Below are 14,934 nucleotides of genomic sequence, written 5' to 3'. Positions count from 1 at the left end.
TGACAGACGAATAGGGCGGAAATGGTTTAAGGAGTAGTAACATTATCGCATTCCTGAGTAGTCCAAGAGACGGAAATTTGTCAGTGGGAAGTACCGTATTGTTTTTTTCTCGAAATTGACTTTTCATATTAATAAAACATTTAAAACATGGGGTACAGTAATTCTCTGCAGTTGCCATATGTATGGTCTAAGCTCTCGTAAGCTACCACCTCCCGTAAGCTACCACATAGGCTTGACATTTTGGGTGGTCGCTTGCAGGAGGTTTGACTGTAGTTCCAGTGCAATACCGAGAATACGAATATATAAACAATAGTCTCCATTTGGCGCGAAAATATGCTAGGATATTTGTCCGCGGACATTATCTGTTCCGAGAAGCGAACACTTTTCGCAGAGGAAGACTGTGAGCTTCGAGGAACAGATAATGTCCAAGGACAAATATGCTAGCATATTTTCGTGCATAATGGAGTCTATTGTGTTTATTATCCTTCAAATATTTTTCGCAAAACGCGCGGTTTTGAAAATTGGCGAATAGCCTCGGATATGCCCAAGTTTTACCTGAGGAGTATTAGGTCACGTGACGCGTTTAGACCAATCGCGCTGGAGCAAAAATATTTGATGGATTATAAGGACTATTATTATTTGCCAGCACCTTCCTTTTGTAGTGACCAATAAAGGAAAAGGTTCCTGGAGGGCAAAGCTTCCTCGCTTCAATAAAGACTCCCCTTATTTTTACAATATTCAAATCGTCGATCTTTTGCAATATTCAAATCTCTATCTTACCTGGCATTGGTCTTAAATTGATGTTCTGGCTATTTAAAACATGTTCTTTCTATTTTTGAAATAAAATTCATATAGCTGTAGATAAAAGTTTAGAAATTATCGGTCACGTGACCAACTGTTGCAAAAGACAAGCCGAATTCGAAGCTAGAGTGTACCTATAAAAATGATCGAGTGAAATTGAAATGATTCATCACTAGTTTATGAAATATATGCAAAAAACATTAATTCAAAACTTAAATGTGGTGGACGGAAAACTTTTGTAGCATAAGGTAATAAGGGGCAAGAGATAGATCCTCCGCACGCTGTGCGTGCCTTCAATCTTTATCAGAAGTCTGGGTCCTAGACCGTGATGTCAGTTTGTCAACATGGCGATGATCTGATGTGGCGAGCGGGGGGCACAGGCAGGCGTGAAAAATGACCTGAAAATTGGTGTTCTTCGACGGCAATAACATGAAAGGGTGTATCGATCTATATCTTTGATCAGAATGGAAACAAGGTGGGTGAAAATTCAGTTAAAAAATAATAAGCTTAGCTAGTGTCACATACCGTATTGTTCGAGAGATTGTTTTATGAATAGTATTGTTGTCATGACTTTTGATTTCTTCTCCATCCCAGCTCAGGGAATGACATAAAGATGGAAGAAGCCCCTGCAGATAAAGGTGATTTAAGTGAATAACAGATTATTGGTTGACTTATCGCTTGTTTAACAGCAACGTGCCTTCGTTCCTTGCCTGGTAGTGGCATGAAAATTCTCCATCTCCGATCTCAAATTACATCAAGACTTAATTTCACTTTATAAATTTATTTTGTTCCATAGAAGTGACGAAGCATTATAATAGTCTGCGTCAAAACATTCATGGTTAATACAGTTCGAAAGGTGTAATCGATAACTGAAATAGTTCGATTTGATCTAAAAACGTTTAGCTTTAAAATCAACGAAAATGTACGAATCAATGAAATATTTTTCACGTTGTAATGAGAATCTTTTCCCGTAAGTAAATAGTAGTCCCACATTGTGATAATTGTGTTTTCATATTCAAGAAATTTGAAGTACAAAATGTATCCTATAGGTCGCTTACATCTTTTTATTGCACCCAACTTTCTGTAGTTGTCAATGGACCCCTAGGCCCTACGGATTTAAGGGGTCTTCAGATTAAGAATTGAGTACTGTGGTTTGATCATACTGGAGTTCAGAGTGAAAGTCTGCACTCCAGTTAGCCTGAATAGTGCTCTGGTTGGGCTGAGTGTTGCATAGGCTAGGCTGAATAATACCTGTTTACTGTTACAGTTGTTGCTCCCATCAATAGAAATGGTAGCATTGTACATGTATATGCGTAAAAGTCTGCGGCCTGCATTTAATTTTATTCTCAGTCGGCACTGTACATCTGATCTGTGGTGAGCAGTCTTCAGTGTGCAGTCCACAGTCTTTGTTTCACACTGGCAGAAATTCAATGTTCTGCACTTCGTTTTGCACATTTGTAAATTTTGTTTTCTAGTTCTAGAAATCAATGTGCACAATGCAAGAATTGAAATATTATTTTTGAGTTGGTTGGATATTGATACTGGTTGGAAACTGGATAACATCCTGTAATACTAAACTAGCCAAGCTGCTCAAACACAGCTTATAATAATGTTTAAAACATAATAACAGTTGAGGCCACCTTCCCAGTAAGCTCCAGACGACTCCTTACCCTGTTAAAACTGCTATATCTTTTAGTACTATATATATATAATTTATAAGGCAAATGGATGATGATGATGATGATGATGATAAGATAACCTCTTCGGTTATTTACCATTATCAGTGTGAGCCTTGATAAAACATTTAATCATGTTTAAGCAGTAACATTAAGAGATGATGTTGATGATTATGATTGGACCTTTGGTTTGATTGACAAGGGGTATAATATTATGTCCATACATGCTTTAACAGGGTCCGAGTCTGACCCTCAGAGACTTGATGACCAGGAAAAAGCTGAGCAACACAAACATGAAGATAAACAGTAAGTTTTATTTCTGATTGAAAATAAATTTTAATCAATATCATAGGCAGTCCCAAAAAAATTACCAAGCTCAGCTAAATCAACCTAAATCAATGAGGAGTCCTTTCCTTACCTAGTGAGACCAGTTTGTATTTAATTTTCCTCCTGTTGGAAAAATGTGCCAACATCTTTGCATTTTATGTATATCTAACTCCTGGATCCCTTAGTAGAGTAGCCTGGGGCAAGTGGGTTTTCTCCATCTGCTTATTTTTGCCTGATGGGCAAGTAACATTTCTTGCAAGTTTCATTTGGCAACTTAAGTTAGGCCTACATAGGTGCGACTCTAACTTGACTCTACCAATCAAATCCATTTGCTTTGCACCCGGTAACATCATGCAAAATAGCTACACTTATTCTCATGTCTTTCATTTTTAAGGATTACATGTAAGTACAGTTACAAAGTAGAGTCATTTCCTTATAACAGTTTGGTAGTGAGTGCTTTACTCTGTACTGTATGACATTTACATGACTTGAAAGTATTAAATGTTGGTAAGCAGACACGGAGTTGAAAATAAATACAGGTATCATGACTGTTTTTTCTCTTTGATTTAGTTGCTTAGTCAATGAATTGTCATGATTTATTTTGAATTAGACTAGAAACGTCGTGCCAAGTTCCAGCTCTTTCAAAGTCTAGAGTTTTCTTCCTGAATATATCATGGTTTGGGATGAATGTGATGTACCTTATCCTATCTGTTGAAGGTATGTAGATATTTGTGCATGTTGTACTTGCACTCTGTAGCTGGGTGTTCCTTTAAAACAGAGAGCAGTTTGACTTCTTAAGTATAATTTTCTGGTGAAAACTCAGAGTTAAAAGGAACAGAGTGTTTGTTACTGGTGAGGAAAACTGCTTATTGCCTGCAGACAAGGGAGATACATGTTTAAAAGATTGCCTGACATTGGCAGGGTGCCCAGGTGCCACAGGCCACTAACTGTTGCCTTTGGGCGACTGGAAAAACTTTCTTTTACATATATTAAGCCTTTACATGTAAGTGCTGGGTATCCAAGATTTCACAGTTAGGAACCTTTGTGCTCCTTGTGATTTTTCTTAGACCATTAGGTACCCTGTGGCTTACTTATTTCAAGCATTATTGAGAGAAAATCTGAACAAAGAAGGAGGACTTACATGTACATGTAGAGTAACTTATTTTTTTCTGACTTGTTGCCTCCATGTAGTTGTGCCATCTCAAGTGTATGCACTTGTTGGTTCTGAACAGAAAGGCCAAGTGCTGGGTGGCATGGTAGCTGCTGGTGCTGGTAAGTTGGTCAAATCCAATCTTCTCTTTCCTGTTTTTCATACATTTTCTCCACTTAACTTGGAAGGATTTTCTTTTTTGATACAAGGTGTCTTTTCTGAGAGATGGTCAGTGCAAGTAAATTATTTTAATTAATATAATTATTGTTATTTTTCTGCAGTGGTCACATTTTTCTTGAGCCCCCTTGTTGGAATGAAAAGGTAAGTTGAAAAAATATTGGTGATGAAAAAGGCATTATTCATTGGGTTTGTTTAATTAAAGGAATAATTAAGCCTCCTAATATATTTGGAGGCAAGGGAAAGAAGCGGGAATAGCAGAAAACAATTGAGCTGCCATCCTTGAATTGAACACTGTTATCAGTATGATAAATACATGTAGGTTCTTGGAATGTTTCATTTTCTGATACTTGCACACAGGCAAACCCTTTTTAAGTGGACACCTACATGTACATGTATTAAATGGCTGTTTAATAGGGGTTGAACTGTAACAAAAATTCTGTGTCCTGCCTCTAGTGATCGTCTTGTGTCCCAATATGGAAAACGACGCCCTCTTATGCTTGGTGGAACTGTGTTACTGTGGTGAGGAATTTGTTCAAATTAACGTAAATAACAATAAACTTGAACCTTGAGTTCTTTTTATTTACAAATGGCCTCCACTGTAGTTGTTATTTGGGTTAGAATGTGATGTTCATCTCTGGTGACTTATTGGCCAATTAAGCTCATACAAAATTCATTTTACTTTTTTGGAAAAAAAAGGGAAAAAATGGTGTGTTTTGTAGTTCTTGGCCATTTTCATGGCACTCTTAACCTCCTTTGGCTTCCCTAATCCTTGTTGATCTCTTGGATTCTAAGTAAATGACTGAGAGTTTTTTTTTTTCAGCATATCTCTATTTGGCATGGCATTCAGTGCTCCTGATATTGAAAGGTGAGGACTTAAGTGTCTTCTTTATAATTACTGACAGAGACATTAATAGTAAAAACACTGTTTGTTGTTACATACTGTAGATGGATCCATCTGTAAGCCAGTAAGTGGTTAAAAAGACATCCAGACAGTCACTCAGTCAGCTGGTGGGCCAGTCAGTCATGACAGTCGGTCAGTAGGTTGTGTGCCAATCAGTGGGGCATTTCAGATTTGGTAAATCAGTCAGTTGGTCAGTTGGTCAGTCGGTCAATCGATCGGTCGGTCGGTCAGTCAGTCAGCCAGTCAGTCAGTCAGTCAGTCAGTCAGTTTTTCTATCTTCCTGTTTTGTGATTTTTAACACAATGTTCTTCTTTCATATCATTTGCAGTGACATATCAAATGTAACGGTAAGTGAAGTTTTGTTCCTTTTTGTAATTTAAAGGTCTAAGTGTCTTCTACCAAGTACCTGCGCATGCTTGTTATGTACAGGTGTAACATGCAGTGCTCATTTAGCCACTGTAGTATGCTAGCTTTTTAATTAGTAAGAAAAGCAACCTCGTTCCCAGGGTCTCTCATCATACCGCCCCCTGGAGCGAGCGAAGAGAGACCCTGGTTGGGTCTGGTCACGTGTCTCCCAGAATCTGGGATATGACGATTAAATTATTGAAGGGATGGGCGGCCTAGTAGGAATTGTGTCTCTACTTAGCCCAGGGGAGTGTGGGATGTGTTGTCACCAAAGTGAACCAAGAACGATATGATGTTCTGCGGCAATGCCCGGTGGTAATATTCTGCAAACGCCAAGGAAAACTTATCCATCATCTGATAGCGGAAATCCAAGTCGCTGAAGGTTGTATGGCTCAGTGAAGGACGTTACATATTGTAAAAATCTCCTCAAGAAGGTGAATGGAGAATTAAACACCACAGCTGAGGCTGTGTATGGAAGATGTTTGACTCATCTTTACCTCAGAATGAAGTGTAGGTCTTGTTACCGGTGATTAAATAATTTTAGAGAATTCAAAGCCTTTTAAATGATCACTGAAAGCCAAAGTCACTTCGAAAGGAGCGAAAGGGTGAAAAGATTCATTGAAGTTTCACCGCGCCATCGGCGCCCCGAACTTTGCAGATCGTGAAGGATAATTCAACGAACTCGTCGCAGTATGCATTTCACTGTCGTTGCTGATAAAATGGATTTATCTTCGACTAAAAGGAGGCTAGAAAAAGAAAAATATAATTTTTATTGTGTCGTTAATAAATTAGTGTACGTAACGCCAACGGTTCCAGAGAATTGTGCACATTTTCATTTAATTTTCGATCTCTCGACCTTTCTTTGCTTCAAGTGTGTTTCTGAGGGGCACTTTTTATGCCGTGTTATTAGAAGAAATGGAAATTATAAGTAGAGCCAGACAACGATCGAATAGTATCCCATGATGCATCTGGTTAAGGGTTATATTATCACTGCATACGTGACGTCATCATTTATTCCGCGCTCTCGCGATGAAGCCATGGCGTGCTTTCACACTTGTCTGGATTCTGTGGCTTCTGCTTTTAAGAGTACCAAGTTAGTTTATATTCACTGCGTTTCAAAGGAGAATTTTGCCGTTGCAGTGAAGGGGTTTACTTGTGTTTCGTTGGTCTGTCGAGAAATACATATAAGCTATGTGGAAAGCATGGACGAGTGAAGAAGAGCTCTTGTCCCTCTGGTTGTTGCGAATTCGCCTACGGACGAACTATTCGCTGGGGTAAGAAGCCCTGTGCTGATATGAATAAGTTAAACAGGTACATTCTCTGAAGAGAAGTTAAGGGGTTTTCTGATTTTTCTTTTGACATCTCTTGTCCGCTTCTTAGCAGGCTTGTTCCATGTTGTGCTGTTTGCTGCATGACATCTCTTGATTACGGCTCCATTGAACTATTGAAATTTACGAAGTTAAACACTTCGTTATTAAGGCTAGTTATCCGGCTGTTGAGCATTTTGCAGTTTCGGGAAGAATAGTAACCAAAACACCTTCGAAATAATCAAGCTCGGGAATAAAGCGCCAAACGAACTGAGACTTGAAGCAGACATTCACACACACAACACTGGTATGTTACGAAATTTCAGTCCACTTCGATCGCTTAAAAGGTCATAAAAATGTGGGTACTTCTCGGTACTTCTTTGCCAAAAATCATTATTATGTCTATATTTTGTGGAGTGATGCCCAAAAATCGAAGACATCAACATACTGTGCAAAGAAAAGCGAATATTCATGACCTTGTTACGGGTCAATAAACACTTTGTGATGCGAATAGTCTCATAGCACAATCAAAGACAAGAATACTATTATAAGGCCGCGCTCTTAAACACTTACAAATCATTATAATCGTGTCAAAGATTTAAATAATGCACTTTTCTAACCTTATACTGCAGTAAAAATAAGAAATAGACCGTGGAGAAAACCACGTTATTTCACGCTGAAATCCATGATAACTTCGATGTTGCATCACGTAGGTAGAAAATTGCATCATGGGATACTATTCGATCGTCATCTGAAGTAGAGCGGAGTTGTTTGATTATGTTACAGCATATCTTTAGAGGTCATAGGTCTGCATGGTTTCCACTGTTACTGCACGTCGCTTCCCAAAGTTTGACACTTCTGTAATTTGCCATGCCGTGTCTATACTTTGTTTAGGTTTGTTTCTATCGCAAGATATGTTTTAAGGCTCTAAGTATTGGATCTCCAGGGACAAAGATTAAAATATTCCATGAACATATTGCTTTAATACATGCATTCTATATTGTGACGCCGCAAGTGACGCCAGGCCCAGCTATTTGATTAGAACTGTTTCAGTGTTTGCAAGCACAGTGCGTTGCACGAATATCATATTTATCATTGTCCAGCTTTTCTTCAGAGACTGCTGTAACTTTACTTTGAGAAAGCTATACGTTTTCCTAGAGACGTTCTTATGTTTTTTGCGTCAATTTGATCGAGTGCATTCAAAGGAGAAACAACAATTACTACGGGATGAAATTGCGCTGCTCGACGTCCACAGTCGAAATATGACTGAGTTTCCATAAATCCAGTGGGTAGGACGGCAACACTGAAAATCACGACCACTAAGTTGCCTCGAGACAGACTTGCTTAACCCTTAGGTAAACGTTGGAACAGATATTCAAAATTTCAGCCTGAAAGATAAGTATTGATAAACACCGCGGGTAATGTGGCAGTCGCAGCACGTGACAAAGCTCAACGCGACGAAATGCTGATTACAGAGGACCCCTCCCTGATGTTCTCAATTGTCAAAGTGGCACGTGACCAGACCCAACCAGGGTCTCTCTTTGCTTGCTCCAGGGGGGCAGTAAGATGAGAGACCCTGGGAATGAGGTTGTAAGAAAAGCTCAGATACAACGGCTTATGGTAAAAAGATATGCCAAGTCAATTGTTATGTGTTAGAACTTTGGAAAGAAACTTTATTCTCACATTTCCTCTCACTTCCCATGTGTTAAACTGGGTAGTAACTGAATTAACTGCTGTGGGCAAACATGCAAAAGGATAAGACAGTGTTCCTTCCCCGGGGAGTGCGAAATAAAAAAAAAATTCTTAGTCACTTCATGGTACATAAAATGAAGTGTGTTTTTGGACAGACTTCATCTCATACTTACTGTACATGCCAACTTTACAGCCCAGTCCAAATACAAATTGTTTGCATTAATTTGATATTAATTTCATGATCCCATATTTTCCATGCATTTAATGTTAAGCAATGTGTTTCTTTCTTCATTTAGTGTTCCATAGATTTAAAGCTGCGACGTTGTCTGCCATATTTCAACCTGTCAGTCTTAGAGCAGTCTCAGGACAATATGACAGTTGATTCAGATAGAAGCTTCTTGCTCAGCATTCTGATGCAGAAAGAAGATTCAAGAGGGAATATAGGTTTGCACAATGATGTAATGTTCATAACAGAACTTTTGTAGTGTTTAGAACCATTTTTCCTTGTGGACCTGTGGACACCACACTGTCTTTAATACAAGTTTGATGTTCTCCTACAGGTCTTTACATTGCATTTTATCTCTGTGTTATGGCATGTTATTCTATTATGAGTGTGCCATATAATGGGCTGATAGCTGATTTGACGCCACCATTCCAAAGAGGTAAGATGTATAAACATCCACAGCCAGTTGATTAGTACTACATGTATATTTATGTACATAAATTAAATATGCTATATTCATTGCCTAAATTCAATAGTTTACTGCATTATAAAACAAGAACTACTCTTTGTTGGGGAGGGATAAAATAGTAAAAATTATTCAAGAATTTGACTTAGAAATTATTGATTAATGTAATAGTTTAAACATTACTTAAACATAACTAAATGTTAAATGACAAATAAATAATGTCAGATTTTTTTTTTTACCAAGAGCAACTTATTTTATTAAATATGCTTTTATAAAGTGCTAAATTCAAGGCTGGAATTTGGAGACTAACCAAAACACTGGCTAGATGTTATCATTCCAAATTTGTAGATACATTACTGGTGTCATTTGTCACTGTAAAATCCATATTAATTTTTATAATCAAAATAGATTTATTTGAGACTTGAACTCAATTTAATCTACAATCTGCATATTGTGTTTATTATTTAAAAAATTATTGTAATTTTACAGTAATTTGCCTAAAATGTGCCACAGTGAAGGTGGACAATTAAATTTACTGTGAAATAATTTAACTAGGTTTTAGGAGCATGGGATAAAGAAGTAAAAATACTGAACTCCTGTACAAGTAATTCTTTTTTCATTAATGCTAAATGTGTAGTTCCAGAAAATATTCATACCTCCCCCACAGAAGGGGTTTTTTCTAAGACCCCCCCCCCCCCAAACCCCTCTGGAAATTCCAATAAAGCTTCACACATTTCTTCAAATTTTTGGTCTTACAGAACCCCCACCCCCCAGGAAATTCCAATCCCTTCTGTGGGGGGAGTATGGATATTTTCTGGACCTGCACAATATAAAATAAATTTATGAACCTAAAAATGTTTAAAGACATTTTAAATTTTATAACCTGATTAACAACAGGCTTCAGTTCTGGAGTCATGGGAGCTATGACATTAGTTGGAAATGTAACAGGTGCCCTCATAGGCTTTTTCTTTCCGGTGAGTATCGAAACTTCCTAACATTAATTATTACAAACTGTAATTTAGGTATTGTTTATTAAAGAACTGTAAATAGACAAGAAAACTGAAAAATATTCTAAAATGAACTTTTCACTTGAAATATTCAATGAATCAAGCTACTGTAAGAACGAAATACCAATTGAAAATACCTTAATAATTAATGTAATTAATTTAATCAAGTAAATATTTGTTATTATACATGTATATGTAATTATATTATTCTGATGAAAATCACTAATAAATCCAAGCAATGGTAACATGTAATCCAGACTTGTGTACAGCCTGACAGTTAAACCCTCACTTGTGGCAGTTACATTACATTCTTAATTAATTTTGTAAGCTCACTGCTTTTTCTAAACCTTAATTAATAAAGTTCTCTTTGAAAAGCAATTTTGCAAAGTATGCCAGTGATAATTTCAACTTAATTTAAAGTGAATTACATTGAAAATGAGCTCACAAGGAAAGCTGTCAGGTATCTGTACATGCATGTTGGCCATTTGTTGGTCTACCTTTGGCCAGTAGTTGCGTGGAAGATCGTGGACAGTTAGCTGAATGGTTTTATTAAGTCTCAAGCAAAAATGTCAGTCTACTACTGGACAGGTGGAAGTTGACATAGCATCAGCAGAGTTAACTTAAATTTAAATTTTCATTTGCTATGTAATAAAACGTAGATTTATGCTTTAGTGGTGGAGGCGCGGTGGCCTCATCGTTAGTATGCTTGTCCCTGGAACAAGCGGTCCAGGTTCAAGCCCTGGCCGGGGACTTTGTGTTGTGTTCTTGGGTGAGACACTTTACTCTCACAGTGCCTCTCTCCGCCAGGAGCATAAATGGGTACTGGCGAATTGTTGGGGAAACCTAACAAATTGCGGGGGAGTGACCTGCGATGGACTAGCATCCCATCCAGGGGGAGTAGAAATACTTCTAGTCAATTCATGCTACAGAAACCGGGATAAGCTCTGGCAGCTATGAGCCAGTCGGCTTCAAGGCTTCACTTTATGCTTTAAGCTGTAGATCATCAAGTTACAACCACTTTCAGTGTTTCGTGCATAGCGACTGTCTTTTGACATGTCATCTCTCAACATGCTATGTAAACTGGCCTATGTCGAAAGTGTAAGCACAACAGACTTCTTTATGGTTGAACTCGACTTTCAGTCATGAAAGGTGGATTTGTTTGACATCAAACTATGGCTAGGAGTGTCAAGGAGTCATTCTGTGAGAGATAAATCAACTGTTTTGAATGTTTAAATCTTTTAAAAGTATATTAACTGAGTGGTAGCAGCCCAATTCTACCAGAAATCACTATTGAGAGCCAATCGACTACACTTAAATCATTTGAATTATCCCATAAATCGGGAAACATGCAAAGTCCACAATCTTCTTCATTTATTTGAGGCCAGTAATTATCATTTATTTTGCCATTTGTTCAGCTACTAACCGGACAAATTGCCAGTTTCACAGTTAAATGGTCTTTCAGCTGTTTACATACTATTAGCTGGTTGAAAGATGGTTGAAAGATGTCACCTACGCACATAACACTGAAAGCGGGTGTAAGTATGATGAACTTGAAAGGTTTAGAGAGCACTCAAGAAGCAAGAATTACTATCGGCTGCCTCTTGAGCAAAGCCCACATGTATCATATCTTGAAGATACATGCTAAAGCACAAATCAGTATTTTTGAATTTTAGATAATTAAATGTTATTTTGTTTGTGTAGAAAATTGGAGTGGTTGGCACATATTCCTTGGTGGCTGTTCTATATTTTGTGTGTGTGCTCCTTACTGTGTTTTCCTGTCCAGAGCCCCCTAATAAAGTCACCCACAAACCCATAGGTAAGAGATGATATATACAAAAGACATGCAAATTTATTTGGCCAGTATTAGTTTTATTTTTATGTGTGTGCTGGCCATAATATTTTGGCAGAACAGCTTAAGTTGAAAAGTAGATTAATTTTCAATAAAATTGTCATTCAGGTGTTTGTTGAGCAGTAATTGAGTACATGTATACAGATTTTGCACAGTGTCACTCAGTTTCAACTTCAGAGTGTCAACAGTTGATGAAGGAGACCCTCTTAAAATAAATTGCTTGCTCAACAGTTGTTTAAATGAGAAAACCATTTTTTTTTATTTTGAGCTTATTATGATTGTCTGTACAAATTCTCTTTTGCATTCGATGTTCTTTATACTCACCAGGTCTGAAGGCAGTATTTCATGCATACTGGGAACCACTAAAAGGTGAGTGAGTGCTTTTGTAAAGTATATGTGGAAATGTGTAGCATGCAGAGTGGGAGGGGGAAGAATGATGGCACATGGCTATTCCAGACCAAAATATGCAGAGTTTTAACACAGGAGTGTTGAAGACTGAATGTGAATAATTGATTATTCAGTCAACTTTTAACTTGCTTTGTTTATAGAGACCACTGAAATCCATGTATAGGTCTGTTAATTCATGTAAAAAAAAACTGATTATTTTCTTTTGACATGTATGTAATATTTATTGTAAGTTGTTACTTGTCTTGTGTAGAGCGAGACTTCAGGTGGGTATTCCTCACCAGGTTCCTGATGCAGCAAGGAGTTGCCACGGTTACAGGGTAAGGCATGGTTCTGTAACTTTGCTTGCTTAACTCAGCAGTTATAGAGGAGACAGTCTGTTATCTCTAGAGAACATCTCACTGTGTAAATGTTTCTCTCACAGAAAATAATTTTACAAATTCATTAATACAACAGAGAATTTTGGTGTATACGTGTAAAAGACCTTTCAGAGCAATCTTCGGACAAAAATAATATAAAATAATCCATGGAAATGCAGGTGTTGGTTAATGTACTAATAATTATTGACAGCTAATATTCCGTTCATTGCCCCAACACTTGGACGAAAACAGGTAACAAAGAAAGGTTCAGCAATATAGCCAGTTCCCTCTAAGAGACATCCCTGCAGGGAATCATAGTTATTTATATGCAAGGTCAAGATGTTCTAATTGTGATCTGTAATAGTTGAAGCACACAGACAGCAATGTTTCATTATTTTGGTGTAATATCTTCATTTTTTTTTTCTGATTGAATAAGAATTTTGACTGGTTATAAGAGGAATCATGTTTTGTAGGGCTTACATGTAGGTCTACAGGGTATCTGAATTTTAGTTACAGTATTAAATGTAGTATAATTTTATTACCACAGGTTTCTTGAGTTTTGGTTGGGCGACATGGTTACATTACCAAACTGTTGGTCACCTGAGAGAAGTGTGGCAATGCTCCTGCTTCCAATGTTGTTTTCTGCAGCATTATTGTGAGTATACATGTACTGTAAAACCTGACCTCCTGTAACACCTATTGTGTCACTGAACAAGCCAAGCCGTTGGTTGGTGAAACAATAGAATAGATCAGAACAAGCACAGGCTGTCAACTATTTTCAGTTAAATCCTAATGATCAAAAATTCTTAACGTACATTTTTGGTTAGTTCTGTTATAGGGGGCTTCCTCTCAGACAGACTTGGGAGAAGAAAACCTCTTGTTGTTGGCTCAGGTACATTGACGCTCTAATACATAAGATATAATAATATAATTTCTCAAGCCAGGCTTTATTCCAGTTAATAAGTAAATGTTCAGTATTGATACATGTGCATTGTCCAGAAACAATAATATTGTTGTTCTCCAGGTACTACAGATAATTTAATGAATTGTAAATGAGTGTCTATAACACCTATTGACTTCTCTCTTCTTTTTTTTTTTAGCAATATTAATGAGTATCTGTGCTGTTATATTGGCTGGATTGCAGGGAAAGTATGCCTTTTACGCAGCAATGCCAGTAGCCTTGACTTTTGGTAAGCATGGTTATTCCGCTAACAGTAAGCTGTTGTTAGTGGCAATTTCTGTTAAACCTTTTTTCTATTTCCTGAACTTCCAAAATCAGTCAGTGATTCAAGTATCATTTGCACAAGCATTGCAATTTAGTACAGACAGTGTAGTATGTGGCTGTTTTGGTTTCCCTGTTTTGCAGCATAACTTGAAATTTGATTGGTCAAACAAAGTCTTGTATATATAGTTCATATTACATGACATGTTACACTTGACAACTCTGTCCTGTCAGGGGTAGGCTTTGGAGCATATTGTGCAGTGGATTTTGCTCTTGTGATGGATGTGCTTCCTAATGACAGAGAGAAAGCCAAGGACCTGGCTGTGTGGCATCAGGTAGCCCCATTGAGATAACCTTAGTAGGCCTGCAAAGCATACTAAAGGCTTTACATGTAGCTATGTGTCCTTTTGTATGTATCAGGGTTTGCATGCACCTTGCACTGAGAGTCTTTGAATTTAAAAGCCAAAATTCCAGGGTTTGAAAGTCATTGAGAATTTTGGTTCTTGAAAAAAACCTGAAATTTGTTCAGTTGCTTGACTGTTTCCACTCGGACTTGAACAAACATGGCAGGTATCCCTTACCCTGAGCATCTACACTGAAGTGTCACATTATACATCTGTAAATCTATATATACGTCTGTCTTCCAGTAGATCATAAGTACAGTAAGAACCAATCAAAATTTGAGACCAATCTGACATAATTATTTTTTGATTAAGGTTTGCCAACAACATGTACAATCCTGTACTTTGTTACACAACAGTAAGTTGTTCTGTTTAAAATTGTTTCCCCAGGCTCTTGTTCTCCCACAAGCCATAGCCACACCAACAGGAGGAATCATATTAGACATGTTTGAAAGACTCAGATGTGATATTGGACTCGGATACATCATCCTCTTTCTTGTCACGTCTGTTTATTTTGTTCTTAGTGGTATTTTTGTTTTCAATATCAAGAAGGCCAAGTAGAG

At 37.5% G+C, this 14,934-nt stretch overlaps 2 protein-coding genes across 2 annotated transcripts in view; both read left to right on the top strand.

Annotated features, from left to right (window-relative positions):
• Positions 1–14,934, top strand: part of LOC145499291 (uncharacterized) — a 189,210-nt gene that overhangs the window by 8,991 nt on the left and 165,285 nt on the right. The window lies entirely within an intron of this gene.
• LOC145499298 (uncharacterized) lies at positions 469–14,932 on the top strand. The gene is made up of 20 exons (XM_081478799.1): positions 469–1,276; positions 1,396–1,439; positions 2,714–2,783; positions 3,415–3,521; positions 3,996–4,076; positions 4,236–4,275; positions 4,588–4,653; positions 4,955–4,999; positions 5,364–5,382; positions 8,736–8,883; positions 9,000–9,101; positions 10,026–10,102; positions 11,837–11,951; positions 12,312–12,353; positions 12,643–12,709; positions 13,296–13,403; positions 13,576–13,640; positions 13,849–13,938; positions 14,205–14,305; positions 14,762–14,932. The coding sequence occupies exons 1-20, from the start codon at positions 1,266–1,268 to the stop codon at positions 14,930–14,932; spliced, it is 1,569 nt and encodes a 522-aa protein (XP_081334925.1). The 5' UTR covers positions 469–1,265.

This window comes from Orbicella franksi, chromosome 10 (assembly GCF_964199315.1).
Source record: "Orbicella franksi chromosome 10, jaOrbFran1.1, whole genome shotgun sequence".
Classification (NCBI taxonomy): Eukaryota; Metazoa; Cnidaria; class Anthozoa; order Scleractinia; family Merulinidae; genus Orbicella; species Orbicella franksi.
Note: the sequence above shows the minus strand (reverse complement) of the source record. Positions and strands in the feature narration are given on the sequence as shown.

Coding starts and splice junctions, on each gene's coding strand:
- LOC145499298 (XM_081478799.1), top strand. Junction 3,522..3,995: donor CCTTATCCTATCTGTTGAAG/GTATGTAGATAT, acceptor GCCTCCATGTAG/TTGTGCCATCTCAAGTGTAT. Junction 11,952..12,311: donor AGTCACCCACAAACCCATAG/GTAAGAGATGAT, acceptor TATACTCACCAG/GTCTGAAGGCAGTATTTCAT.